The sequence below is a fragment of the Lontra canadensis genome, unplaced genomic scaffold, assembly GCF_010015895.1.
Source record: "Lontra canadensis isolate GAN:19392208 unplaced genomic scaffold, GSC_riverotter_1.0 scaffold50, whole genome shotgun sequence".
Lineage (NCBI taxonomy): Eukaryota > Metazoa > Chordata > Mammalia > Carnivora > Mustelidae > Lontra > Lontra canadensis.
The window spans coordinates 446090-470367 of NW_022631044.1; the positions used below are offsets into that span (position 1 = coordinate 446090).

Below are 24278 nucleotides of genomic sequence, written 5' to 3' on the forward strand. Positions count from 1 at the left end.
AAAGTTGTCCAAGGTCACAGCTATAGGCTAAGTGGTAGAAAAGCAGGCGTGGGCACCCGGCACCTGGCCCCAGTGCCCGTTTTCTGGCTCTGCGCTGGCCACAGCCTCCTCGAGGGAGGGGATCACTGAGCCGGGTCCCCAGCGCCTACCAACAGAGAGCGCGCAGGCACTGGAGGAACTGGGCAGAGGACGAGCAGAGTGGAGGTCGCGGAAGACCACCTGAGCACCACACGAACGCCTTCCCAAAGAGGGGGTGAGGAGGAGGAAAGCACGGTTGGGAGAAGCAAATCGTCGTCTTGCTAGGCGGTCGCAGGGAAGATCCGGCCGAGTCCGTACCCGCTGACGGCCCCGACTTTCCGCGGCTGAAGCGAGTCCAGAGGGCTGCCCACCTCCAGTTTGCTTTCCTCCCCGGCCGGCCCACCAGCCCGCGCTGTCCTGGAGCCGAATCCAAACTAAGAAATGCTAGGGCGCGGGTTGGTCGGGGGGGGGGGCGGTGGCAGTTGCTGTTAAGAGTTTAGACCAATCAGTCCTCGGCCCCACTTCTCTGGACCAATAGGAAGTAGGCTAAGGCGCAGAGGCGGAAAGTGTAGCTACACGAACAGGCATCAGAGCCAATCAGCCGTGGGCCTCGTTCCCGTCCGCCAACCAGCAGCAAGAGCGGGTCTGGGGGCTGGAGGCCGGAGCAGCTGTCAGGCTGAAGTCCGGCGAGCTAGCGCGGTGGGGAGGCCGGAGGAAGCGCGGCGCCGGGCCGGGCCCTGGAAATGGTCCCCGGCGCCGCGGGCTGGTGTTGTCTCGTGCTCTGGCTCCCCGCGTGCGTCGCGGCCCACGGTGAGCGGCAACGGGCGGGGCTGCGCTGCGGGGCGGGGCTGGCCCTCTAGCTCGCTCGCGTGTCGGGCCGGGGAGTCACGGGTCACCTTGGGGACCCCGCGAGTTCGGGGCAGGGCAGGTCTGGGGATGGGCGACTGGACTGGGTGGGTGCTGGCCCCTGGCGACTTGAGCAGGGCGCGGCCTGAGGCTGGACTCTGAGTCCTCATCTCCCCACGTCGAAGCAGGACTCCTCTCCACGCCCCCAGTAGCGCCGACCCAGATGGCTGAAGGGGCGACCGGGAGAAAGAACAAGGGCCAGCTACAGATAGTACAAGCTGGAGATACGTATGTGAGCATACAGGGACATTCTTACACGTGGGCTCACATGTACAGGCACACACGTACACACACAACCTGTTTGCTCCTGAAGGAGCAAGTAAACATATACACCCTACACACACTTGAGCACATACGTGTACCCACACTTGATTTACACAGATCAGCAGATGCAAAGGCCAGACGAAGATATGTGTGGGAAGGAGGAGGAGTTTAAAGAAGGCTTCTTGGGAATGTATCTGTATCTGATGGGAAGTCCCCACTCCCGGGGTAAAAGCTGTGAGCCCAATGCCAAGCCAGTGGAACTCTCTCTGGTGGCTGTGATTTGGCCTGGAGACAAGGATAGCTAAAGCCACAGTCAGTCCTAACCCTGACACACAGTAGTGGTTTGATAGTCTGTTGACTGACTATTTGACCTGTGGCAAGCAGCTTCCACATTTCCACATTCCTCAATCTCTCTGAGCTGAAGAACCAGGGATTCAAGTCCAGGTAAAATATTAAACTTTGGTGCTGAAGAGAAGATCCCAAACCCCAGAAAAATCTGGTTGTTCTGAAAATTGTCTTCCTCAGTGCAATGGAGCTGAAAATAGTTCTTCACTCCTTCGACAACCTTTATTGAGCACCCACATATCCCAGCTGCTGTTACATAATGTGGATACAGCATTGAACTAAGCTCTGAAACTGTGGTTCTTGCCTTAGTGGAGAAGACAGACATTAAACAAAACAGTATGAATACTGTATAATTACAAGTTATGTTGAAAGTGTCAAAGGAGAAAAAGCTCATTTTGGAGGGGCATGGGGGGGAGCAATGACAGGGCAGAAGGTTTCTCTAGGAAGTGGCATATCAGTTATGACCTAACCAATGAGTAGGAGTGAGCCCGGTGAAGAGGCATAGCTGGGGTGGGGTAAGGGGAGGAAGCCTCCCACACAGAGGCAACGCCTGTAAGAAGACTCAGAGAAGGGAAGAAACTGAAAGGAGGCCAGGAAGGAGTAGATGAGGTTGTAGCAGCCAAGGGCCAGATGGAAGAGGATCCTACAGGCCACAATTGAGATTTAGATTTTATTTTGAACACAAAGGCTAGTTGTTGAAGGGTTCTGGAGCCGTAAGTGTGGTGACCTCATCATATTTGCTTTACAATATTTTAAGAAGCCCCATGGCTGTTGTTTGGGGGACTAGACCATAGAGAGCAAGAACAGAGGCAAAGAGACCAGTTAAGAAGTTGGACCCATGAGGACAAGAAAGGACAGTGGCTGGACAAGGCGCATGGCAGTGGAACCAGAGTCAACTTTTAAGTTTTAGTGAGAATCGTTTTATACTCAGGCTACCACAGCTCCACCTTGAAACTCTCAGGTCCACTTCAGAGCAAAGATGGATTCATCCCAAGAGAGAGAACACAGAGGCTCTCCCTGTGTAGCAGCAGCAGAAGCAGCAGCAGCAGAAGCAGCAGCAGCTGATTTGTCTGGGGTTACTAACTTTCTTTGCATCAGGGCAGAGACCATCCATCTCACCCACCAGGAGGACTCAACATGGCTAAAGCTGGGCCCCTGAACCCAGACTACAACCAGCCCCATTGAAGACAATGGGTCCATGATCTGAACTTGAACCAGCTTGTTCTTTGGAGGCTTCTCACCCGTACTCTTTTATCTTTCAGGTTTACGCATCCATGATTATTTGTACTTCCAAGTGCTGAGTCCTGGAGACATTCGCTACATCTTCACAGCCACACCTGCCAAGGACTTTGGTGGTATCTTTGTAAGTTCAGGGAGACCCCTTTGTCTCTGATCTTGTCTCCATCTCCATCCCACCAAGTAAGGCGACCCTCTCATCCCTTCAACCAATACTTGAGTGCTGGGACAGGGGAGAATGCAGAATCCTGGTCTGTCCTCCTGGGGCTGCTGTGTAGGAAGGAAAGATTTCCAGTTAGCTACCCTCCCAGGTGTAATACAGACTTGAGCACCAGACAGGGACAAGCTGTCTTCTTTGGGGACATGAAATAGTGAGAAACCAAGGGCTCTGCTAGCTTTGTCTGCACTATGTGACTTAAGGCAGGTTACTTCCCCTTTCTGGGTCCATACCAACTCTCCTACGTATCTCATAGAAAGGCAGGGTCGAGTGGGACAACTAGATAAGCCTTTGTGAGAATTTAATTAAAAGACTTCAGTGCCCGACATACCTAAACCATTCCGTGTTTCCTTCACACTTTGGGAGAAACCAATAGGGGATTGTCAGCCTGGTCTTGGAACTGGCATGGCTCCTCACCCTGACCTATCTAAATGTCTTCCAGCACACAAGGTATGAGCAGATTCACCTTGTCCCTGCAGAACCTTCGGAGGCCTGCGGGGAGCTCAGCAACGGTTTCTTCATCCAGGACCAGATCGCTCTGGTGGAGAGAGGGTAAGGAGCAGACAGACGCTGGCACCAGAGGAGGGCCCGGCATAGGGTAGATTCTGAGATCAGTGTTGGTGGTGGTGCTCTGAAATAGCTGTTCTTAAATAATTCACATTTTGAATGGTCTTTAAGAAATGTCTTAAGATGATCCGTGCCTTTTGGCCACTTATAAAAAATTCTCCCTGGTCCTTCTTTCATCCTTGCAGTGGCAGTCTGGAGGAGGGCTAGCTAGGACCCTGTCTTTCCTTTGGTCTCATCACCACCTCTTCCAGGGGCTGCTCCTTCCTCTCCAAGACCCGAGTGGTGCAGGAGCACGGCGGGCGGGCAGTGATCATCTCTGACAATGCGGTTGACAATGACAGCTTCTACGTGGAGATGATCCAGGACAGTACCCAGCGCACAGCTGACATCCCTGCTCTCTTCCTGCTCGGCCGAGATGGGTGAGGGCTCTTTATCTCTGGCTGTGTCAGCACCAGGCTGGGTGCCATGACTTGGGGAGGTCAAGGGCAATCACCAGTCCTTTCCCGCAAGCTTCAGTTGGAGGGCCAAGTCCTTGGGCTCTAGAACTCCCAGAGTGATGGGGACAGTGGGGCATGATGGGGTGCTGAGAAAGTGACCATCACCACCTCTCTTCATGCCCTCCCAGCTACATGATCCGCCGCTCCCTGGAACAGCATGGGCTGCCATGGGCCATCATTTCCATCCCAGTCAATGTTACCAGCATCCCCACCTTTGAGCTGCTGCAACCACCCTGGACCTTCTGGTAGAAGAGTTGGTCCCACATACCAGCCTTAAAACAACTCTGGGCTTGGAAAGGAAAATCCAGGAATTCTGCTCTTTGGGATTTGGGGACAGGTGGAGTTGGGTAGAGGAAAAAGGCTTGGGCCTTGGCTATGCTAAAAGCCACGCCAGTGGCCTTCCCTTCCTCAGGGCCCCCAAACATCTCATGCTATGGGAAGAGGCAAGAGTCAGGCCCCAGAGCTTCTTGGCTAGAATCTGGAACAAAAGGGGCTAAAGCCAAGTGGCCCAAGAGCCACCTGTGACCTGTCACATCCCACCTGGCTCCAGCCTTCCCTTGCCAGGGTCTCCTCAGTGTGCTTCACAGCACTTGCTGGAGTAGTTCTAGGAGCTGCTGTTTGAGGAATTAATAAACCCTCACTGACTTTTTAGCAATAAAGCCTCTCATCAGGGTTGCAACTGTGTCCTAGAATAAGAGCACATGGGCGGGAGGGGCCTTCCTACTCATCTGGTCCCATGCCCTTATTTTGAGGGGTAGGAAACTGAGGCCCCCCAGAGGGTAAATGACTTAACCAAGGTCCTTCAGGACCTGTGCTTAGGCTACCACTAACCTTGGATCCTGATACAGCCTGCTTCCTGCTCAAGAACTCAGGAAGCCATAGGTCAGTCCCCTGAGAAGACTCCTGTGGATCTGGTCCTGGGGATCCACACTAGACCACAGAAGACCTGGGCTATTGGCATTTGGAAACGTGCACAGCAGAGCGTGGGTGGAGAGTACAGAGAGGAGCCCAAACTGAGGGGCTGCGGCTCCCCTCTCTGCCATCACCTGGTCTACACTGTGTGCCTCTGCACCACCTCAGTGACTGCTGTGGGCCCCAGGCTGCTTGTCAAGTCATTCTCCACAAAGCATTCCTGCAGAGGCCTGTCACCACTCACACTTTATTGGGAACAGTGGGCAGGCGGGGGCGGGAGGGGGTGCTGGCTGCTGTGAAGGAGTAAGAGCCCAAGAGGCCACACAGGTGGGGCACCACCTGACTCATGATCTAGGACAGCCTATGGGGTGGGCACCTGCCCTCTCAGATCCCTCAGCAGGGGTGGTGGCAGGCCCGCCAGGAAGGTAGGCAGGCAAAGAAACTGGAAGTGATGGGCTATAATTCTCATAGCATCCAACCCAAGAGTGAGGGGTGGTGCTAACTGGGGGGAAGTGGGAGGGTGACACAGGCAGGGCTTAAGTCAGAATATCTAGCCTAGCTCCTCTAGGTTTCTGGAAGACTTCATTGTTCCTCTCTGGGGACCCCAAAGATGGAGATGGAGGCCAGGAGAGCCCCTCACTGACCCATGTTAAACTGGTCCCAGGGAAGCCTTTTGGGCATCCAAAATTAAGGAGCGCAGGCCTGTCATGCCCCAGTGTCAACCAAGCTGCTGGAGTCCTCGGTGGGAAAGAGTGTGAGGAAGGGGTGATGATCCCCCACATGCCCCTCCTGAGGGAGGCAGAGGCCTCTTGCATACCCCATGTGGCCAGCCACTGTGCCAGGGCCTGAGAAGCAAGGCACAAGGTACAGAGATTCCGGAGTCTGGGGAAGGGGTTAATCTCCACTCCCCCAGAAGTCCAAATAAGGACATGAGGAGGTGGGCAGAAGGAAGTATCCCCTTGGTCCCGTGTCCAGGGCACAAAGCCTCAGGGGAGATGCTCTGGAGGCCTGGAGGCCAGGCTGCTCCTTCCTGCCTCTCCCAGCAGTGCTAGCAGGAGGCAGTTGCCTTAGCAGCTGTAACAGTGGGAGGTGGGGAAGAAGGTGGAGGCAGCTCAACCCCTCTCCTGTCATTTCAGAGCAGTCAGGCCGTCCTCAGATGGCCACTTTGTTACCCCCTCTGTAGCAGGTTGAAAGGGGTGAAGCCTCAGGTGGACAGGTAAGCGGGACCGGGGCAAGAGACACTGTTAGGGCCTGACCTTGGCTGCAGCTGCTACACCTGGAGAGTGTGTGCATGTGTGTGTTTGTGTGTTGTGTGGGGGCAGTTCTGAGAGGCTCAATGACAGCGCAGAGCCTGAGCCCCTCAGCAGCAGTGTCCAGGGCATAAGGTCTGGTGGGAGGTGAGTGCCTAGGGCCTAGGGTCCGGCCTCTGTCCTACCCTCTGGCAGAAACAGAGCTGGAACGGGCGGGGGGTGGGGCGGGAAGATAGCAGGCAAGGAGAGTGGGGAGCTCCTTCCAAGTCTCCCCTCTGGGGGGAGGCCCCCTTTTCCTGCAGGGTCTGGGGCAGGGCCCCTTCCAGGCAGGGTGATGTCACACATCAGTCATCTCATCGCCTAGCTCCGCATCTTCTGGCTCTCCTTCCTCCTCCTCTTCCTCTTCCTCCTCCTCTGAGGTCACATTGGGTTCATCAGCCTCTGCCAGGCATTTGGGGCAGGAACAGACAAACAGATAGTTCTCTCTGCAGGGGATGGGGGGAGGGTGGTGAGGGTGCAGTCGGGCGGCCACCAGGCCAGAGCCTCCCGGAGCCCGGCCACCCACCACATCCCCGGCTGGCACCTGAGGATCTTGTGGCGGCTGTGGCGGCTGCGCTCCCGCTGACAGCAGTCTAAGTAGCTGATACAGATTTCCTGGAGGGCAGAGAAGAGGAGGGGTTGGACGGCTGTGCTCTCTCTTAGATGGGCTTGGGGCCTCCCCAACCACTGGCCCACCTCCCTGGATCGAGGTCTGCCTCCATTTTCCTGTGCCCTTAGCAGACTGGCAAAAGGCTCAGCCAACTTGTGTCTGAGACGGAGAGGGGACTGTGGTTGGCCTCAGGCCACGGCTATGGGCACTCAGTGGCCATGGTCTGTGGCTGGGGTCAGAAATTATCTTGACACAGTGCCACCTGCTCTGGAAGAAGACTCAGCCAGGCTCCATGCACTGTACTAACAGCCCCCAAGCGCACACATAACCCCACAGCCCCAGCCACGAAGAGTCATCTCTGGCTTTCTTAGAAGCTGTGCATTTGTTGATCAAAAGGTGGCTAGGAAGAAGCTGGGCACTAGTTATGTCTCAGTCACTGCTCTGAGGCTTTCTGGTTATTTTTTGAAGAACTGGGGGGTAGGATGGGGTTAGAGCATAATCATGGGTAAAAAGACTTCCGCCCTGCGGCCAAACAGCCTGAACTTGGGGCTCTAGCCACTGTTGCTCCTAGTACTAAGGGGAAACTTGCAAGGCCCACGCCTCCCCGCCCCACAGCTCCCAGCCCCCTCACCTCTCCTGGCTTGATATCCTCCAAGGCAGTAACATGCAAAAGGAAGTTGTTTTCTGGGAAGGAGGTCTCTGCATTGGGGACACAGCTGTGGTTACCTGGGTCATGAGAGGCAAGTCATAAGGATTGCTGACTAACAAAAATAACAGCCTGGCAGAGCTCCCAACCTTCCTTGTTCTCTCATCACTGCTACAGCTGCGCAGGTCTTGGCACCCAAGTTTCCTAACTCCCTGTCCAGTGCTCTTTCCTGAAGACCCCAGAGCACAGGCACAAATGCACTCCCACTTCACACCCCCTCCCACCTGCCATCGCTGCCCCTGCTGTCCTCAGCACTGGCAGCTTGATTCTCAGTTGTTTCCAGTATCCTGCAGAGGGAGGGACAGGGCTGTGAAAGGAACACCTGCCCAGGCCGGACCACTTAACTCAGTCCTGTCTGCTACTGGGCATCTGGGAACAGCTGAGCCAGGGCCTCTGCAAGCCTAGTCTGGGGGGCAGAGTGGCCCCAGGGCCTGGGAGGGGGGGCTCACAGTGAGGAAACCCAGGGGGAGAGGCTGAGATCTGGAAAAGACAATTGTGTGAGCTGGCTTTGCCCCTCTCTGTCAGGGGCTATTGAGCCTCGGCTTCCAGCCTGAGCTCCCTCCCAGGAGCCTGAGGACCTCCCAGGCTCTCACAACACTCCCTCCCACCCCCCCAAACCTGGCAGGGCAGTGGCGGTGGGAAACCGAGTCTTCCATTTGCAAGAATCAGAACTCTTGCGTCCTGCCTTAGCACAGGGCCTGGCCCACTGGAAGGTTTTATATATACACATATATTGAGTCCAGCGTATGAATGAATGAGAAAATGATGGAACGAAAAGGCCCAGGAGAATCCCCAAGGAAACTCAGACCTAATCCTGCTCTCAGACTCCTCTCCACCAGCCTACCGGGGCCACCCCTCCTCAATGCCGGGACTCACAGCAGCTCTGAAGCACAAAGAGGCCAGATCCTTCACAGTTAAGAAACTCGCCAGTGGCTGTAAGACAGTAATATGCAGATGTTATTCTACCCATTTTACTGGGGGGAAAAGAAACTAGGCTTGTGAGGACAGGCACTGGCTCCACTGTCTTACCACCTGGCCACTACCAATTCATCTGAACTTGCTTCTTGGAAGCATGAGCTTTTCTGTAAACGGTATCACCTTACTTGTCCAGCACCCCCCACCCCCAGCATCGAGCCTCTGTACAGATCTGAGAGTCATGGCTTATCTACGTGTCCTACGGATGGATCTGAAGATCCCCATAGGCACACAGGGGTTATCTTCCCCAACCATCCGGTCAGAACTCCCTTAGGGGAAGGCTGTGTGTCTGACTGAGGGGCATCTGAGGTTGGGTGAGACCAAGGCTCCATCTCACCAACCTGCCTCGATGTCCTTGTACAGCTGGTCAATGAAGGCGTCCAGCTGCTCTCGGTCCTGAGGCTTCAGCTCCAGAGCATCACAGGCATGGACCCACTGGCTCAGGGAGCTGGGGGTCCCAGGCATCCACGGTTGGAGAGGAGCAGGCCCAGCTCACAGGGCTCTCCACCTCTACGTGAGTTAAGTCCACTTCCTTCTCCAGGGCAGGGGCCCATCTTCCCCGAAAGACCAAGGCTCCCAAGAGCAAATTCTAACACCTCAGTCTTCTGACTCCCACCACTGTCTCCAGTCCCGCTCTCCGGCCACAGAATCATACCTTACCCCATCCTAATCCTGAAAGGAGGTGTGCTACCTTCCAGCCCTAAGGGACAAGTTCAATAGCTTTGGAATGTTCTCTCCTAACCTGGTCCCAATTCCTTGGCCATTGGTCCCAACAAGAGCAAAGAGAGACCGGAATCCATCTGGAGTAAACCACTGTGGGGAGAAGAAAAATGAATGCTCAGGTTACAGCCACTCGCTTTTCTTCCTGACACAACTCTCTGTTCAGGAAGTCTTCTGTGAGTCAGTCCCATCACAACTTCATACCAGGTCAGCTCTGGCTTAGCTCTCTGAGTAGGAGGTGCTGACCGGGTTGTTCCTGGAGAGCTAGAACGAGTAAAGGACCATTGGTCCCCCCCGCTGCCCCCGCTCACCTGGCTGAGCGCCTCCTCATAGAGGGCCTCTGTGAAGAGTCTCCGTAGAAGTTCCAGCTGGCCCTGGTTTGGGGGAAGCAGGGAGAGATGTGCATCCCTGGGGATTTGCCATGAGCACCCAGACAGGCCCCAGAAGACCAGGAGAGGGAAAGAAAAAAGGACCAGCTCGTGGAAGAGCTTTCCCTAAAGGCAAAGGAAGCCCATAGAGTCTTTATTTGTAAAGAACTTTGGCAATCTGGTGGATTGTTCCAACTCAGGGGGGCGAACCCCAAATTCCTCCCTATCCTACAGCGATTGTACCAGGAGGGCTGAGGCAACGTGGCTTGGAAGGTCTGTCCTCACTGTCATCTACCAGGCTCCCTGACCTAGTCTCTGGACCAGCCTGACTCCCTATCTCCTCTCCTCAGAATGAATGGAGGCCCCCCCAGCTCCCTTTAAGCCCTGCCTGTACCTATAGGGAGCTCCTGCATGGAAGTTGGCTATCCTCGGTGAGAATGTGTAATCTTTGGGTGGGAATAGGTACTCAGCACATCGGCAGCTAAAATCCTCCTGCTTCACGCTGCTCCCTCACTCTGTGGACCCCCAACCCTCTGTTTTCCATTATAACTGACTTGCCCACTGCTATCCTATCATGAGATTCTGCCTTACTTTGTCAGGGCACCCAACCCCTCTTTCCTCTGTCATCACCCCACTTCTCAACTCTTGGTCCATGTTAGGTCACAAGGTTAAATAGTAGCAGGAATATAGGCCCTCTAAATAGATTTTTGGCCCCAGGCTCTAACCTCTTCCTGGGGCTGGGAAGGGACCAAATGTGGAGCTCCTATCAGACAGCCACAGAACCATCCAAGGCTGTTGGGGATGGGGGGATCTCAGGAGAAGACTGACCTTGAATTTGTCCCCCAGGAGTTTGTGGACAATTTCCTCCTCCTCATTGGCTGTTTTATTACAGAACTGGGAGAAGAGCCTTATCCAACGATCTTTATCCTTGGCCTGCAGTGAACAAATATACTTCAGAGTCACATTCACTATGCCCGTGCGTGCATGCATGTGGACGTGTGGACTCCGGGACGCCTGCCTCCTTGCTGCTGCTTGTGCCCAGGCAGGAGGGTAGCCTGTGACTCTAGGCCCCTGCCGTTAGGGAAACACCAGCACACAAGAGGTTCTGTGTAGACCCTTCTCGGCCTGGGGACTTCCTCCCTGCCACACCCGCACCCAACCATCTCCCCAGCTGGGCCAGGCTAGCCGGTTCAACACCACTCGGAGAAACAGGATGATGAGGCTGAGAAGCTTCAGTGTTAATAGAAGGGGTTGGAGTGGCTCCTCTCACTTGACACGTGAGGCATGATCTTGAGAAAGTGGCGCCTGGAAGCTGAGTGTGTGACCTGCTGCCGCACAGGACGCCCTCTCCCAGATCAGAGTCTCTTGCCAAAACTGTGGGTAGCTGCTCCTGATGTTTCCACAGCCCAGGCGGAGCTCTGCATCCAAGGCAGGGTCTCGAGGTTGCGGGGGTGGTGACTGAGGCCAAGAGGCAAACGAGGTCAGAACCGGCTGCCCTGGGAGAGCTGGGTGGGCTCACCTGCTTCACCGTGGCCACCATCCGGGCCATCAACATGATGCTTGCCGTCTCAGGGGGGTAGTGAACACTCCTGGGGAGAAAGAAAAGGATATGGCCTGAAATTCCCTCCGCGGTAGCTGCGTGCAGGAAGTCCAGGCTGACTGCCACAGAGAATCCTTCCTGCCGACTCCATTTATAACCAAAGCGAGGAAGTCACTGGCAAGGACGTGGGCAGGACTTCACATCTCTATGGGCACCATGGGGCTCTTCCTGGGAGTGTGTAAAATGCTGAGGACAGTGGGACTGGTGGCTCACATGGAAGGTGATGTGACCTCAGTTTAACCCTGAGATGGAGGAAAAACCTGGGGGATGGTACGTTTAAGAAAGATGACTACATCTGCTCATCTCAGGCAGACAGGCAGAGAGGGAAGATAAAGGGGAGAAGAGATGAAGTGCTACCTACCTCCAGGCCTCCTGCAGCTTATTGAGAGGGTGCAGGGGGTCATCCTGGGAGGGCCCTGGGCACAGGACCTGATGGTACTGCTCAGCAGCCGCCAGCCGACATTCTGCACTGCAGTACATCACCTGGTAGAGTGGGGCGACGTCAGCACTCCAGGATCTGGCCACGGGGTGAGGCGCAGACGGCCCTCCATGCTACTCGCCTCCGCTAACTTCTCGGAGCAGCCTGATCAGCAGCTCAGTGGCATCACGAGGGCCGAAAGCACACGGAGACCCGGGGCATGTGAGAGGGGCACCCAGGCTTATAAAACAATGGGAAGGAGGGAGCTTTCAGACAGAGGGAAGAGCCCCTGCTAGGCTGCTGGGAAGAGGGCAAGTTTCCAGCAGACCTATTTTCTAGACGGTGGGACTGGGACAGGGAGGACAAAACTGGAACAGGAATGGAGCCTTCAGATGCTCTTCCCCTCCATCATGGCTCGCTGGGGCCCTGAGCAGGTCTGTTGTCATTCCTGTCTCCTCGCAGAGGACTGCAGCTAAGGCCTCTCCTCCACCCACCTTCCAGGTGCAATCCCGGGGGCTGCTTACCTGACAGTGCGGACAGTTCTGGTGGAGGTCCTTGCGCACAGCACACAGCTCAGGGTGAGGCAGAACCTGGCCTGGCTTCCCAGTCAGCCTCTGAGCATTCTCCTCTGCCTTCTCCAGTGCCCGAAGGCAGTGGTCACAGGCTGAGGAAGAGAGCCACACAGGACAACGTGAGAGTCTTTAGACCAGGGGCCATGTTCTGTCTCATTCACAGCAGTATCCCGAGGGCTAACAATGGTGGCTGGCGTGCAGCACGTGCTCAACAAACATTTGGGAAGTAAGTGAATGAATGACTGTGTTAAAGAACAGAATGAGTGAATGCTTTCACATGCATTCCAGGGCAGACTGGTTTTCTTCCCTCTCTGGAGTCCCACCCCTCCTGTCAGGCACTCTGCCCTTCCCAATGTGACTTAAGCTGTGGAGCTTCCCTCCTATCCCCCAGACTGTGCTTTCCCCACATTCGGCAGCTAGCTGTCCCTCCTTTCATGTTTGTCTCTAGCCTAAGAAAAGTGTAAAGAAAGCAGGTGGCTGGAAAAGCTAAGGGCATCCTACCTGCTTCTGATGCCTAACTCCACCTGTTTTGATCAAAGGGCCTGTGGCCTCCTCTTGGTGCAGGGCGGCATGTCAGCACAGAGACCTTCAGCATGACACTCAGGCCCTTATACTCTGGCTCAGACTGAGTTCCACCTAAGCAACAGTCCTCCCCACCCCCAACAGGGAGCAGGCTGGAGGAGCCCCTCTACGGCTCACCCCAAGTCCCAAATGCCCTGAAGCTAGAGAGAAGCATGCTTCTCAGGCATGGCTCTCCAAGGGAAGATGAACTTCTTTCCCGACGCCTGAAGTCCCAGAGACATCAGCTAATGTAGCTGTCTTCCATGCACAATGGCAGCTGGGCCCAGCAGCCACGAGGAGTGGATGAGATGTGCTCACCTCGGTAGCGATAAAGTGCATTCCAGAGAAACTGTGCGGCCACCAGAGGCCGTTCTACAAAGATGGTCTCCCCCTTCCGGATCAGTTGTGTGGCAAACAGCCCCTTACCCTACCAGGGAGAGAAGGAATAGGATGATCACAGGGAGAGAGAAGACCTAGCTCCAAGGGTTCCCGGAGGGCTGGCCAGCATCACCTCCCACACACCCCCCTCTCAGGAGAGGCCTCTCTGCCTTGGGAGCGTTCATGGAGCATGGTCAGCACCCTCCATAACTACCTCCTCTGGAAATGCAGCTCTGACCTACTTTCAGGCCCACTTCTTTCAGCCTGGTCAGAGCAGAAGGACTAGCATGGAGAGGGAGCCACCATGTCAGCCAGAGGAGGAGAATTTTTGGAATGGCCGGAAGCGCACCGAGGCTCCTGTACCAGGAGCTGGTAATGACAGAACAATCTTCTTGGTGTCACCCATGTGGCCCTCCAGGACCCTGGCAGTGATGCTCCTGCTCAGAGCTGCAGAGGACTCCTGCAGAAGAGGGAGCCCTAGGTTGGGGGAGAATGTGCTGCATTTCTCTGGTCCATGGGGCACTCACAGGACCCAACCAGTTCTCAGTGTTATACTGAAAGGAATGATGATTCCGAGCCCTAATACCACCTGCTGTGACCTTGGAGCCAACCGCTTCATTTCTTTGCATCTGTTTTGTATATGAAAAGTATTATCGTACTACCTACCAGGTAGTTTCCATGACACACCTCAGCCCAGGTGAATGTACCTTATGAGCTTTAGCTCCTTACTACTCAGAGTGACGTGACAGACGGGCAGCACGGGCGTCATCTGGGAGACTGTTAGAAATGCAGAGTCTCAACCCCCTCCAACAGACTTGCTGAAGGAGAATATGCATTTTAACAAGATGCCCAGGTGATTAGCGTGCACGTTGAAGTCTGAAGAGCTCTGTCTAAAGCACTGTGCACATCACGTAAGACATGAAGGAGGTGCAGAGGGACACAGAAGACGGCTTTGGGACCCAGGCAGTTACTGGCCCTGTGGGGCACTTACTCCCACCGTTCACTTAGAGAAGAAGGGTGCCTCCCTGACCTGCACTGAACTGTCACCAAAAGAGAAAGGAAGAGAGAAAGAAAGGGGGAGAGAGAGAGAGAGAAGGGAAGGAGGGAAGGAGGGAAGGAAGAGGAAGGCAGGAACTGACTGACTGATACAGCAGTAAATCGTCCCGTCATGTGGCCTCTCAGGTAGCTCCCCACTTCCTTCTAGCACTGGCACTGTGGCTAGAAAGCAGCACCTCCCAAACTCAGAGAAGCAGGGATGTGTAGACCAGGATAACCCTGAACAACCCATGAGCTACAGATCACAACCCTGAACAACTTGGGTAGCTCTAGCAGCAGAGTGGGACAGCTAGCATGAAACCTCTGGCTAAAGCCGTTGATGCATCCTTGGTTGTCTTCTTGGAACCCCACCTTCAAGCCTTTCAGGGCCGGACCCAATCTAGCAAAATGAAAAGATGGTCTTCCTCTATGGGACAAAGGGAGATGAACACAGACCCACATTATCGTTGACAATCTCAAATCTCAACACTGGGTAAATAACGATGTCTTTCTCTCTCTTTCTGAAGGCCCAAATGCAGAAAGTTGACAATCTCAAATCTCAACACTGGGTAAATAACAATGTCTTTCTCTCTCTTTCTGAAGGCCCAAATGCAGAAAGGATTTAGTAATCAAAACAATGGGAACAGAATCAGAACTGGTTTCTTTATGAAACCACTCATCCTCCAAACATAAAACAGTGTTTTAAGAAAAGCAGCTTTCATTAATATCACCAAGAGGCTTGGAGAGAAGTGAACCTGATGAGAGGGCCAGAAACTTGCAAAGATGGCTCCAATTTGAAAAGTTAAGTTTTAGGAAAAAGACTGTAAATTTTAAAAGCTTTACTGCATGGGTAATTTTCTAGGAACATAGAAATTACCAAAACCAAATTCAAAAGGAAGAAAGACTAGGGACACCTGGGTGGCTCAGTTGGCTGGGTATCTGCCTTTGGCTCGGGTCATGATCCCAGGGTCCCATGTGGAGCTCCTTGCTTGCGGGGGGCAGCCTGCTCCCCCCTCTGCCTAATGTTACCTCTGCCTCACGCTCCCCCTGCTTGTGCTCTCTCTTTCTCTGACAAATAAATAAAATCTTAAAAAACAAACAAACAAACAAACAAACAAAAACAAAAGGAAGAAAGCCTAGACAAAGAAGCAGTACCCGATATCTGGCTGACCTGTACCTGTACGGCATTCTGGTTGGCATCCATCCTCTTTGGTCAGACACTATCATGTTCTGATTGGTCCTGTCCCTGGCAGAGTAGCTGCTAAATTTTTGAAAGCTTGCTCCTGCCAATATCCAGAGAAGCAACAGAGAAAATAGTAAAAAACAACCCCCATGTGAGGCCCCTAGTCCATATGGTTCATGAGCCACCTCTCTCAAGCCAAAGGATAAGTAATTCTCATGTTATTTAAACTACTAAGTAACAGAGAAAAAATGGAAAGCATCTCCATTTTACCAAAAAACAAGCATAACTCTGATCAGTAACCGGAGGAAGAGAGCACAAAGAAAAAAACCTCACAAGCAATCTCACTTGATGAGTACAGATGCAAAAAGCCTGGGGTAATCTATCTTGTCACCATGTCTAAGTGGGTATGTGATTTTCTCCAGCTGCAGATCAGACGTGGGCATGGAGAGGCTGGCCAGCTCATTCTTCCAGAGGTAGGGTTTGATAGAAGGCTAGGACAGGACAACTGTAGAGCAAGTAGAGCTGCTGATGTGATGATGTGAGAGGAAGATCGGAAGAGAGGAGGGGATGAGAAATAGGTGGTGCAGTGAAGGCGAAGGTGACTATCTCCGTGTGCTAGGAGTGATGGAACCTGGACACCATCAAACTATGAGCTGATCAAGAACACCAGAGGCCTGTGTGCAGACAGAGATGTGAGCGGCTGAGGAGGTCAAGAATATAGGGGAGCTGCTTTATCACGGAAGGAGAGGAACGCTCCAGATGCATCTGAAGTGGGAAGAAGTCAATGGAAGGTTGGGCTCTGAAGAGCAGAAGGTAGATGACTAGAGAAGGCTGACATCTTGGGCAGGGACTGGGGATACACACAGCCATTACACATGATAAATTATTCAACCTCCTCAGTAAACAAAGAAATGTAAATGAAAACAAAGCCATACCATTTTGCACATATCATATGGCAAAGTTAATTCGGAAAGAAAATACTCTGCTAGGGAGAACAAAAGGATGTGTGCACAAAAATTGAGCTCGAAGACTTCGGACCTCAAGATGAAATATAAAATAAAATATAAAAGTCCATAAATAAGTAGTTGGTTGACCTATTTAGAAACAGGTTTATTGATGTTGATTTACTACTGCATCAAAAAGCGATTGCAAAAATTGTAATTTTAATATCCACATATTTGCACAAGCATAGGATTATGAGTGATTTTTGCCTTCTCTTTCCTCATATGCATTTTTCTCATTTTTCTACAAGTAACTTTTGAAACACAATAACATAACAAAATCATGGCATTTCTCTGCCAAAACGCTTCAAACGGGCCACGGGTTTAGAGCTCAGTTTCCAAATTCCTTAGCATTCCAAGGCCTTTCGTGAAGGGTCCTGGCCTCCCTCCACACCCATTTCCAAATCTCACTCAGAAACTTCCCTGAGGACCCACGGTTTTAGGACCCACGGTTTTTTATACCTAAGTTCCCTCTGCTCAGCATATCCCCGCCCACCGTACCTGGTGCTCAGCAGCAAAGTGCCCCCCTATCCTGGCCGGAAAAGCCCGGCACCACCCGCCTCGGCCCCGCCCGGAACTACAGGAGCAGAGCCCCGGGCTGGCGCACCGGGTCCCGCGGGAAGGGGGCGCGCGCGCACGGAGACTTCGGAGCCCCGGGTCCACCGCGTGACCTCCCCGGAAGCCTGCGCGCGGGGACAGACAGGGAACCCCCGGGCCGCGAGTAGGGACCGAGCCGCAGAGTCCGAGCGGCAGAGGAGCTTCTGCTCCGGGCCTGGGATTCCCGTGGGGCTGTCTCCAAGGTCGGACAGGGTAGGGGGCTCTCGGAGGGTCCGCCTTGGCCTCACCTTAGCGCTGCTTACGAAGCGGACTTCCACGGCGACCCGGGCCCTACCCGCCACGCCCACGCAGAAAGAGAACACGTCGCACATGGAGGCCGCCATCTTGGGCGCGCCTCCTCCTTATGACCCTTGACCTCGCCTCGACCTGGGAGGCCCCGCCCCCCTCCGGCCCCGCCCCCGGTGTGTGTGTCGGAGGACCTCGGGTCTGCGCTTTAGCGAGTACGAATTTAGATCCCTTTAATCAACGTGTTTAGGTCGTTTGGTTCGGTGGCTGGTTGTAGCTGGGTCTGCCTTTGTGTTTTACATCTGTGCGGTTTTTCGTCTGTGTCTTCGTACATACCTGTGTATCCTAGCCTATGGGTGTGTGTATAGTTTTGAGGTATTTGTGTGCAGTTCGTGTTTATGTGCCCTGTTGTCTCTCTCCACCCATTGGCCCGTTTTGAGTCAAGCGCTCTTTAGACCCAGCCGGGAGCGGGGTGGGCAGCAGTCAGCCGACCTCTACCCTCTCTGATCTACCTGAAAGGAGGGACTAGCTTACTGCACATGTCCATCCTACTCGCTCGGGTGCAAGAATTCCCCTTTCTTTGGGCCTTCAAGCTGGACTTGTGCTTCTCTCAGCCCATTCAGGGGCATAGGCACCTTGCAGCCTAGGGGTGGTGGAAGGTGGTACACGGTGCACCTCAGGTCTGAAGACCCCTGAAATTGTATGCAGGAGTGTGCATATGCACATTGTCTTGGAAACAGGAGAGGGGCCTGTTCTTTCATTCAGGACCCCAAAAGCCTGAAGGAATGGACTTATAGCATCTGTTCCCACAGCCAAGGCTGACCACTGTTTCCTTGTCCTCCAGTGGATGCTGTGCTCCTTGAAAAAGGACATTGTTTGCATCTGTTATGGTATCATGGTGACATCAGGGATTGGGTAGAGCCCAGTAATTGCTGAATAGGTTAACTCTTTATTTTTTTAATAATCTATATTTTTTAAGATTTTATTCATTTGACAGAGAGAGACACAGCGGGAGAGACACGAGCAAGGGAAGTGGGAGAGGGAGGAGCAGGTTTCCCGATGAGCAGGGAGCCTGATGTGGGGCTCGATTCCAGACTCTGGGATCATGACCTGAGCCTAAGGCAGACGCTTAACCACTGAGCCACCCAGGCGCCCTATTTTTTAATTTTATTTTTAAAATGAGTCAACTGAAGAAGCTGGTGCTGGAAGAGACAGATGCAGCTGGATCCCTTTGATTAACAGAGTGGACTTTGGATCCGGCATTAGGAAGGATTTCCCTGAAGACAGGTAGAAGGGCTCTTGAAGCTGGACCCTGGCCTCCCTCAAGTCTGTGGCCTGGTGTCTAGGAGAGGATGGTCTACCACCAGTTGGAGGCATGTGGTTTTTCCAAGACAACCTCTTCTCCCTGTCTTCTCTCCCGCAGACAGCAGTGGGGACCATGCCTTCTCCCACCACTAGGTGGCAGGGCACGCCTCTTTCACAGCTCACCTCAGTACCCAGAGGCCATTCTAGATTTTCTATCAACACCCTCTGCTCAGGAATGCAGAGCACTAAAGAAATCCGTTCTGTGCTGGTGACTGGGCTAACAAGAACAGGCTATCAGCATGCTTCTTAGAAACTGAGCAGCTTCCTGGGAAGGAAATGGAACCACGAGTTAGGGTCTTGAAAGGGGAGAAATTATAACCATCTCAGGGAAATACAGCAGAGTTTGTGACAAAATGCCTGCCTTGGCAAAGGCAGAGCCAAATTGCTCTATTTTATGTAATGATGGAGAGGGGGCAAGATGGGTAGCTAGAGGGAAAAAGATGGTGGTCAGGGTAGCATGTCTGGTCCTAAGCAGGGAGCTGGGGCTGAGCTCCTGAAAATGGTGACAGTTCAGACAAAAACAAGAAAACTTTGGGAAACTCTTCGAAGGGAAGTAGGCTAAATGGTTTACCTTTCCCTCACCTTTGCTCTCAACTCCACTATCTCTGGTGGGGAAGAGACTTCTAAGGCCCAGACACTGATTCAAGGAGGTCCCTTCTCCACAGCCAGACCGGGAAAAGATTAGTCTGTGGAGAGGTCAGTGCTGGTGTAAACACCACACATTGCCCCCAACACTTGCTTGGGCCTGGCACCCTGTAACAACTTTACAGACATCCTGTCAGTGCTGGGAGGATGAAGTTGTCAATGTACCCATTGTACAGATGAAGAAAAAAGGCTCAGTAGTTCCAGTGAGTGCCCCCAAGAAAAACTAGCCCAGACAGCCCAGGTTGAGCTTCTGTCCCAGTCCTCAGCTGTCCATTCCTGACTCAGGGTCTTCTCTCTGGTTGCTGTTGTCAGAGCTGCTGGAGGGTTCGTCTTGGGAGGCAGCCATGGAAGGCACAACGGGCAGCTTCAGCCTTTGCTGCTTCTGATACTTGACCCTGCGGTTTTGGAACCAGACCCTCACCTATAATCAGAGGCAATGGTCAAAGATTAGAATGTGACCAGCAGTTTCCATGGTTTCCCACATTCCATGGTGCCCACTGCTTTCTGGGCCCACATTCGCTCTTCCTTCTAACGGGAGCATTTCCTTCAAAACACCCTTCCCTGTAATTTTAGGCACCATTTGTTTATCCAACAAATATTTATTGAGCTCCTATTATGTGCTAGGCACCATCCTAGGTGATGGTGATACGTGGTGAGCAATAGATGTATGGTCCCTGACCTCATGCAACTCACAGTCCAGAGAGACAAACAACAAACATGGAAACAAAAACAAACACAAATGGGGGTTTGAACCTCCCTGAGGAACCAGCACTTAGGCTGAGGCTCAAAGGATAAGAGGCCAGTTTAATGAGGACAGAGAAAAGCAGGCTGGATCAGGAGACAACCTGTAGGAAAGCTTGGGGTGTTTGAGGACCGGAAAGGAGGAGAGCATGGCTGAAAGATCTGGGAGTGAGAGATGGGGAAGTGGAGAGCGAGACAAGTGGGAGGAGTCAGCAGGGGCCAGATCACCTAATACCACGGAGGCTGTGGGTAAGGAATATCAGCTTTAAGGCTTTTTTTTTTTAAGATTTTATTTTTATTCATTGGACACAGAGAGAGATCACAAGTAGGCTCCCTGCTGAGCAGAGAACCCAATGCAGGGCTCGATCCCAGGACCCTGAGATCATGACCTGAGCTGAAGGCAGAGGCTTAACCCACTGAGCCAACTACTCAGGTGCCCCAGCTTCGAGGCTTTTAAGTGGGATGTGACATAGTCCTGTTTGCTCAGGTGAATTGCATATCTGGCTGCTTTGTGAAGAATGGATGAAAGGAGAGGCAGAGACACAGCTGGCAGGCTACTGTGATAATCCAAAAAGAGCTGGGACCAGGATGAACTAGGGGCAATGGAGAAAAGTAAAGCGATCCCAGCTGTATTTTGGAGGTACAGGTGACAAGGCTTGTTGATGGACTGGAAACAGGAGAGGGGGAATCTAAGAGGACTTGATATTTTGAGCAACTGGATGGATGGTGGGGCCATGAGTAGGGAGAGGAACAGATCTGGAAAGAAAGTCAAGAATTGAGGTTTAGACTTAAATTTGCAATGCCTGTCCTAGAAGACATCTAAATGGAGACCTCAAGAAGGTAGGTTGATGTACAAGTGAGAAAACAAGAAGATAGGTGAAGATACACAACTGGGAGTTGTTAGCTTATAGATGGTATTTAAAACCATGGGATTAAATGAGATGGGGGGGGCAGAGGGCAAATATGAGGTCACAAAGAGAAGAGTACCCTACAGAGGTGACAGAAAAGTGGCTAGAGACCTGGAAAACCAAGAATGCGGTGTCTAGAAGCCAAGAGAAGTATGTGTGTCAGTAAGAGAAGGAGCAGTCAATTGTATTAAGTGGAGAGTAAGATGAAAGGAAAACAGCTGCTGAATTTGACAACATGGAGAGACCTTGAGGGGAAGTTCTGATAGAATGGGAGGGGAAAATTCATATTGGAATGAGTTACATAGTTGGGGAGTGAGGATGTAGAGAGACTGTCACAAGTTCTTGGCAAGTCTGCCTGTGAAAAAAGCAGAAAAACGGTGTAGTTAGTAGCTGGAGGGGGATATGGAGGTCAAGTGAATGGTTATTCTTATTTTAAATATTTAGTTCCTTGAACATACTTAATTTCACCCTTTTTTAACGTGGAAACATAAAGTTCTAGGTTAATATCTAGATTAATGGGTGTTGTTCCCATAATGTGTTTTCCTATGGGACTATTTTCCTCATTCATGTAGGGAGTGTACCAATGATTAGGGCCTGTCTCCCCCAGTGGCCTGGCAGAGAGGAAGAAGGCCCAGGTCTTCCCAACAACCTCACCCAGGGCCTTCTGGAGAGCAGTGCCCACCCCCAGGTACAGCCCTGGGCTTGCAGGAGTCCCTGCTCCTACCTGGTTCTCCGTAAGGTTGAGCTGGGCTGCCAGCTGAGCTCTCTTCTTCCCCACAAGATTGTGCTGCTTTGTAAACACATTCTCCAACTCTTCCAGCTGCTTCAAGTTAAACATAGTCCGAACCCTCTTTTGGGGTCTCTCAGTGTCCTGGAGTTCCTCTGTTGGAGCCCAGTCTGGGGTACCCCAGAGGCCTGAGCAGTGAGTCAGCTCTAAGCCTAAAGAGCCTATGTACACACGTGTACACACACACACACACACACACACAAAATATGCATAAAATACCTCTGGAAGAATAAAGAGACTTGGAATCATTGGCTGCTTGTGGGGTGGGGTTAACCAGGTGACTGGGGGACAGGAATGTTAAGGGAAACTCTTCTCCCTCTAACTTAGTAAACATTTTGAAGTTTGAACTGTATCAATGTAGTAACTAACTATGCAAAAACGAACTTGAAAATGAGATCACTGTAATATAAAGCAGTAAACTGCAATTCAGAGCTCAGCTGCCTGAGGAAGTTAGGGCAAATTGGTTTGGAGCCCTGAGCGCAGGTCACTCCCCTGCCGTTGCAGAATTTGGATGGGTTTTGAGAGCCTAGAAAGTGGGTGGGGTGTAAATGCAGAACGGAGAGCTCCCAGGGAGTGGCCACCAACTCAGATGGTTACATCCATCTTGGCACGGGTTGACAAGGCTTGCACTAACTTTGCTCAAGGGGAGGTGGAGAAGCATGAATCAGATTGCCAAAAACGGCGAAAGCTCCTGGAGGTGGCTGTTAACGCTAGAGGAGAACTTTAGGTCAACATTTACATTCTCAATGGGATGTAAGACATCAGCCCCACATCCGGAGGTGCCCCTTCTAAGAGCGCTCTACACATATGTACTTGAGCGTGGAGCACTTAAGTGTGGAGCCTAAGCTCCACAGACCGGAGCTGTGGGGGGGCGCCACGGGGGTCTGGGCATTGGTCAGCTCCTCGCTGGACCTCACCACCGCAGCAGCCGCTTCTCCCAGCTAAGAAAGGGCCGTTCCTTTGGGAAGAGAGCTGCTCTGGCGTTATCAAGCCTTCTCACAGGGAGTGTGGAGGGGGCAAGAGACTCTATAAACCCTTTCTTGGGGGACGCTGTGGCCCTGGCCGGGTCTTCCGAGGCCGCGTGGGACCCACCCGCACTTCCCCCTCCGCCCCCGCGCTCACACACACCTCCTGCCCGCTCAGCAGCTAGAGTGCGCGGCGGCCGTCTAGAGGCCAGTCCCTCTCTCTGGTCTCGGATTCCACGGCAAGGTCAAGGGTCATAGGACCCCTTCCCACTCCGGCCGTGCGCGGTTCTCAAACTCAGGGACTTCTCTATCCTGTGCCCGCGGCCGCGGCTGCTACGCTCCAGCCGCCCCGCCCAGTTCCCAGGTCGCTGCGCCGGGGCACCTCGTACCTGTGACGCCCAGGCCCTGCAGGCAGCAGAAGTGAGGCACGCGGAGCCCCGGCCCCGGCAGTTGGGGGCACAGCTGGTGGAGACCCACGCCCAGGTAGGTGGGCAGCCACGTCGCGGGAACCCGGGAGGGAGCGGTGCCGAGCGTCGCGGCGGCGCAGGGCGGAACGGCCGGCGGGGAGGCGGTGGGCGCGCGGCGGGCGGGCCTGGCCAGGATGGCCTCGACGGAGAAGGACGACTCGAGGCGCCCGGGACCGCGGGGTGTGCCTGGGCCGGCCGGGCGGCGCTGGGGCGCAGGGGGATCGCCAGAGAGTGGGGACTGGTCCCGAGCGCCGGGGGGAGTGGGCGGCCGGCGGCCTCGCGGCACTGGGCTGGGCATGGCGCGGCCCCCGCCGGGACGGGCCCAGGGAGCGGGGCCAGGGCCTGTGGGCAGCGGTGCGGGGAGTGCGAGAGGCGAGGGGGAGTACCCCACGATGAGAGAGACTCGTCGGTCAGTAACCGCCCCAGCGCTGGGCGAGGGCTCTTAAATTTGGCGGGGCGGGGCGGGAGGCCGGCCTTTTCCTCCAGCCGCCCAGGCGGGGCCTCCGGCGCCCTGCGGGGCCCGACCCTCCGGAGTCCGCGCGCGCGCCAAGTCCAGGTGGGCACTCCCTCCCTCCCTTCGCGTTTGAAGATGCCCACCCTGGTGTGGTCGGGAAAGGACCCTGGGCTCGCTGTGGCTCGCTGGTGATTCTGCGCGAGCTACCCGACCTCTGAGCGCCGTCAGGCCTGGCCTTATCTTTGCGCCATCTTTGAAGCAGAAGCCCCAGCCAGATTCACCTGGAACTAAGCAGACCTGAAAAAAAAAAAAAAAAAAAAAAAAAAGTTTTATTTAATTTAAATATCTTGATAAACACAGTGAAAAGTAAATTTCCCATCCGGCTTCCCAGCCACTCAGTTTCCCCTGCCTCGAGTCACCGCCATGGTTACCAATTTCTTTTTGGATTTTTCCAGGAACTTTCTGCACCCACATTACCTGGGTCCCACTGGAAAAAAAAAAAAATCTTTCCTCTATCCCAAAAGGTGGAAGGGAAAAAACTGTAATGGTTTCAGCTTAAGAAATAGTCTTTATCACCAATGCATAGGAGCTGTGTACAAAACTCCTTGAGTTATGTAGGTTTAGGGCGGGCATTTGTATCCCTGATTTTCGGATGAATAATCAGTATTTACCAGCTGTTGTTCTTGAGCAAACTACAAGTTACTGTTTGTATTTCCTTACCTGTT

At 53.4% G+C, this 24278-nt stretch overlaps 3 protein-coding genes across 4 annotated transcripts; 1 reads left to right on the forward strand and 2 right to left on the reverse strand.

Moving 5' to 3' along the window:
* Window positions 1-662: 662 nt before the first annotated feature.
* On the forward strand, window positions 663-4729 carry PRADC1 (protease associated domain containing 1). The gene is made up of 5 exons (XM_032873643.1): window positions 663-828; window positions 2796-2896; window positions 3429-3538; window positions 3805-3972; window positions 4179-4729. The coding sequence occupies exons 1-5, from the start codon at window positions 762-764 to the stop codon at window positions 4297-4299; spliced, it is 567 nt and encodes a 188-aa protein (XP_032729534.1). The 5' UTR covers window positions 663-761; the 3' UTR covers window positions 4300-4729.
* A 461-nt stretch (window positions 4730-5190) lies between these two features.
* SMYD5 (SMYD family member 5) lies at window positions 5191-17335 on the reverse strand. Of its 2 annotated transcripts, none has more exons than XM_032873641.1 (13): window positions 17224-17335; window positions 13100-13208; window positions 12173-12312; window positions 11592-11713; window positions 11150-11219; window positions 10459-10563; window positions 9574-9636; window positions 9285-9355; window positions 8884-8990; window positions 8444-8500; window positions 7493-7587; window positions 6796-6866; window positions 5191-6697 (listed from the first exon to the last, which is right to left on the reverse strand). In XM_032873641.1, the coding sequence occupies exons 1-13, from the start codon at window positions 17317-17319 to the stop codon at window positions 6550-6552; spliced, it is 1254 nt and encodes a 417-aa protein (XP_032729532.1). In that variant the 5' UTR covers window positions 17320-17335; the 3' UTR covers window positions 5191-6549. The 2 variants fall into 2 exon arrangements, with proteins under 2 accessions (XP_032729532.1, XP_032729533.1); XM_032873642.1 differs by lacking the exon at window positions 17224-17335 and adding an exon at window positions 15372-15884.
* Window positions 17336-18874: 1539 nt separating this feature from the next.
* On the reverse strand, window positions 18875-23397 carry NOTO (notochord homeobox). The gene is made up of 4 exons (XM_032873593.1): window positions 23022-23397; window positions 21605-21828; window positions 19169-19652; window positions 18875-19127 (listed from the first exon to the last, which is right to left on the reverse strand). Exons 1-3 carry the CDS (start codon window positions 23395-23397, stop codon window positions 19494-19496), a joined length of 759 nt encoding a protein of 252 aa, XP_032729484.1. The 3' UTR covers window positions 18875-19127; window positions 19169-19493.
* Between the last annotated feature and the right edge of the window lie 881 nt (window positions 23398-24278).

Excerpts from the sequence above, each read along its gene's own strand:
- SMYD5 (XM_032873641.1), bottom strand. The coding sequence starts at position 17,319 with ATGGCGGCCTCCATGTGCGACGTGTTCTCTTTCTGCGTGGGCGTGGCG. Across the intron at positions 11,714-12,172 it reads AGAACTGTCCGCACTGTCAG|GTGATGTACTGCAGTGCAGA; the intron begins GTAAGCAGCCCC and ends CCACTCTACCAG. Across the intron at positions 11,220-11,591 it reads AAGCTGCAGGAGGCCTGGAG|GAGTGTTCACTACCCCCCTG; the intron begins GTAGGTAGCACT and ends CTTTCTCCCCAG.
- PRADC1 (XM_032873643.1), top strand. The coding sequence starts at position 762 with ATGGTCCCCGGCGCCGCGGGCTGGTGTTGTCTCGTGCTCTGGCTCCCC. Across the intron at positions 829-2,795 it reads CGCGTGCGTCGCGGCCCACG|GTTTACGCATCCATGATTAT; the intron begins GTGAGCGGCAAC and ends TTTATCTTTCAG. Across the intron at positions 3,539-3,804 it reads ATCGCTCTGGTGGAGAGAGG|GGGCTGCTCCTTCCTCTCCA; the intron begins GTAAGGAGCAGA and ends CACCTCTTCCAG.
- NOTO (XM_032873593.1), bottom strand. The coding sequence starts at position 23,397 with ATGCCCAGCCCAGTGCCGCGAGGCCGCCGGCCGCCCACTCCCCCCGGC. Across the intron at positions 21,829-23,021 it reads GCAGGGCCTGGGCGTCACAG|GCTCTTTAGGCTTAGAGCTG; the intron begins GTACGAGGTGCC and ends GTGTGTACATAG. Across the intron at positions 19,653-21,604 it reads TCAACCTTACGGAGAACCAG|GTGAGGGTCTGGTTCCAAAA; the intron begins GTAGGAGCAGGG and ends CTCTGATTATAG.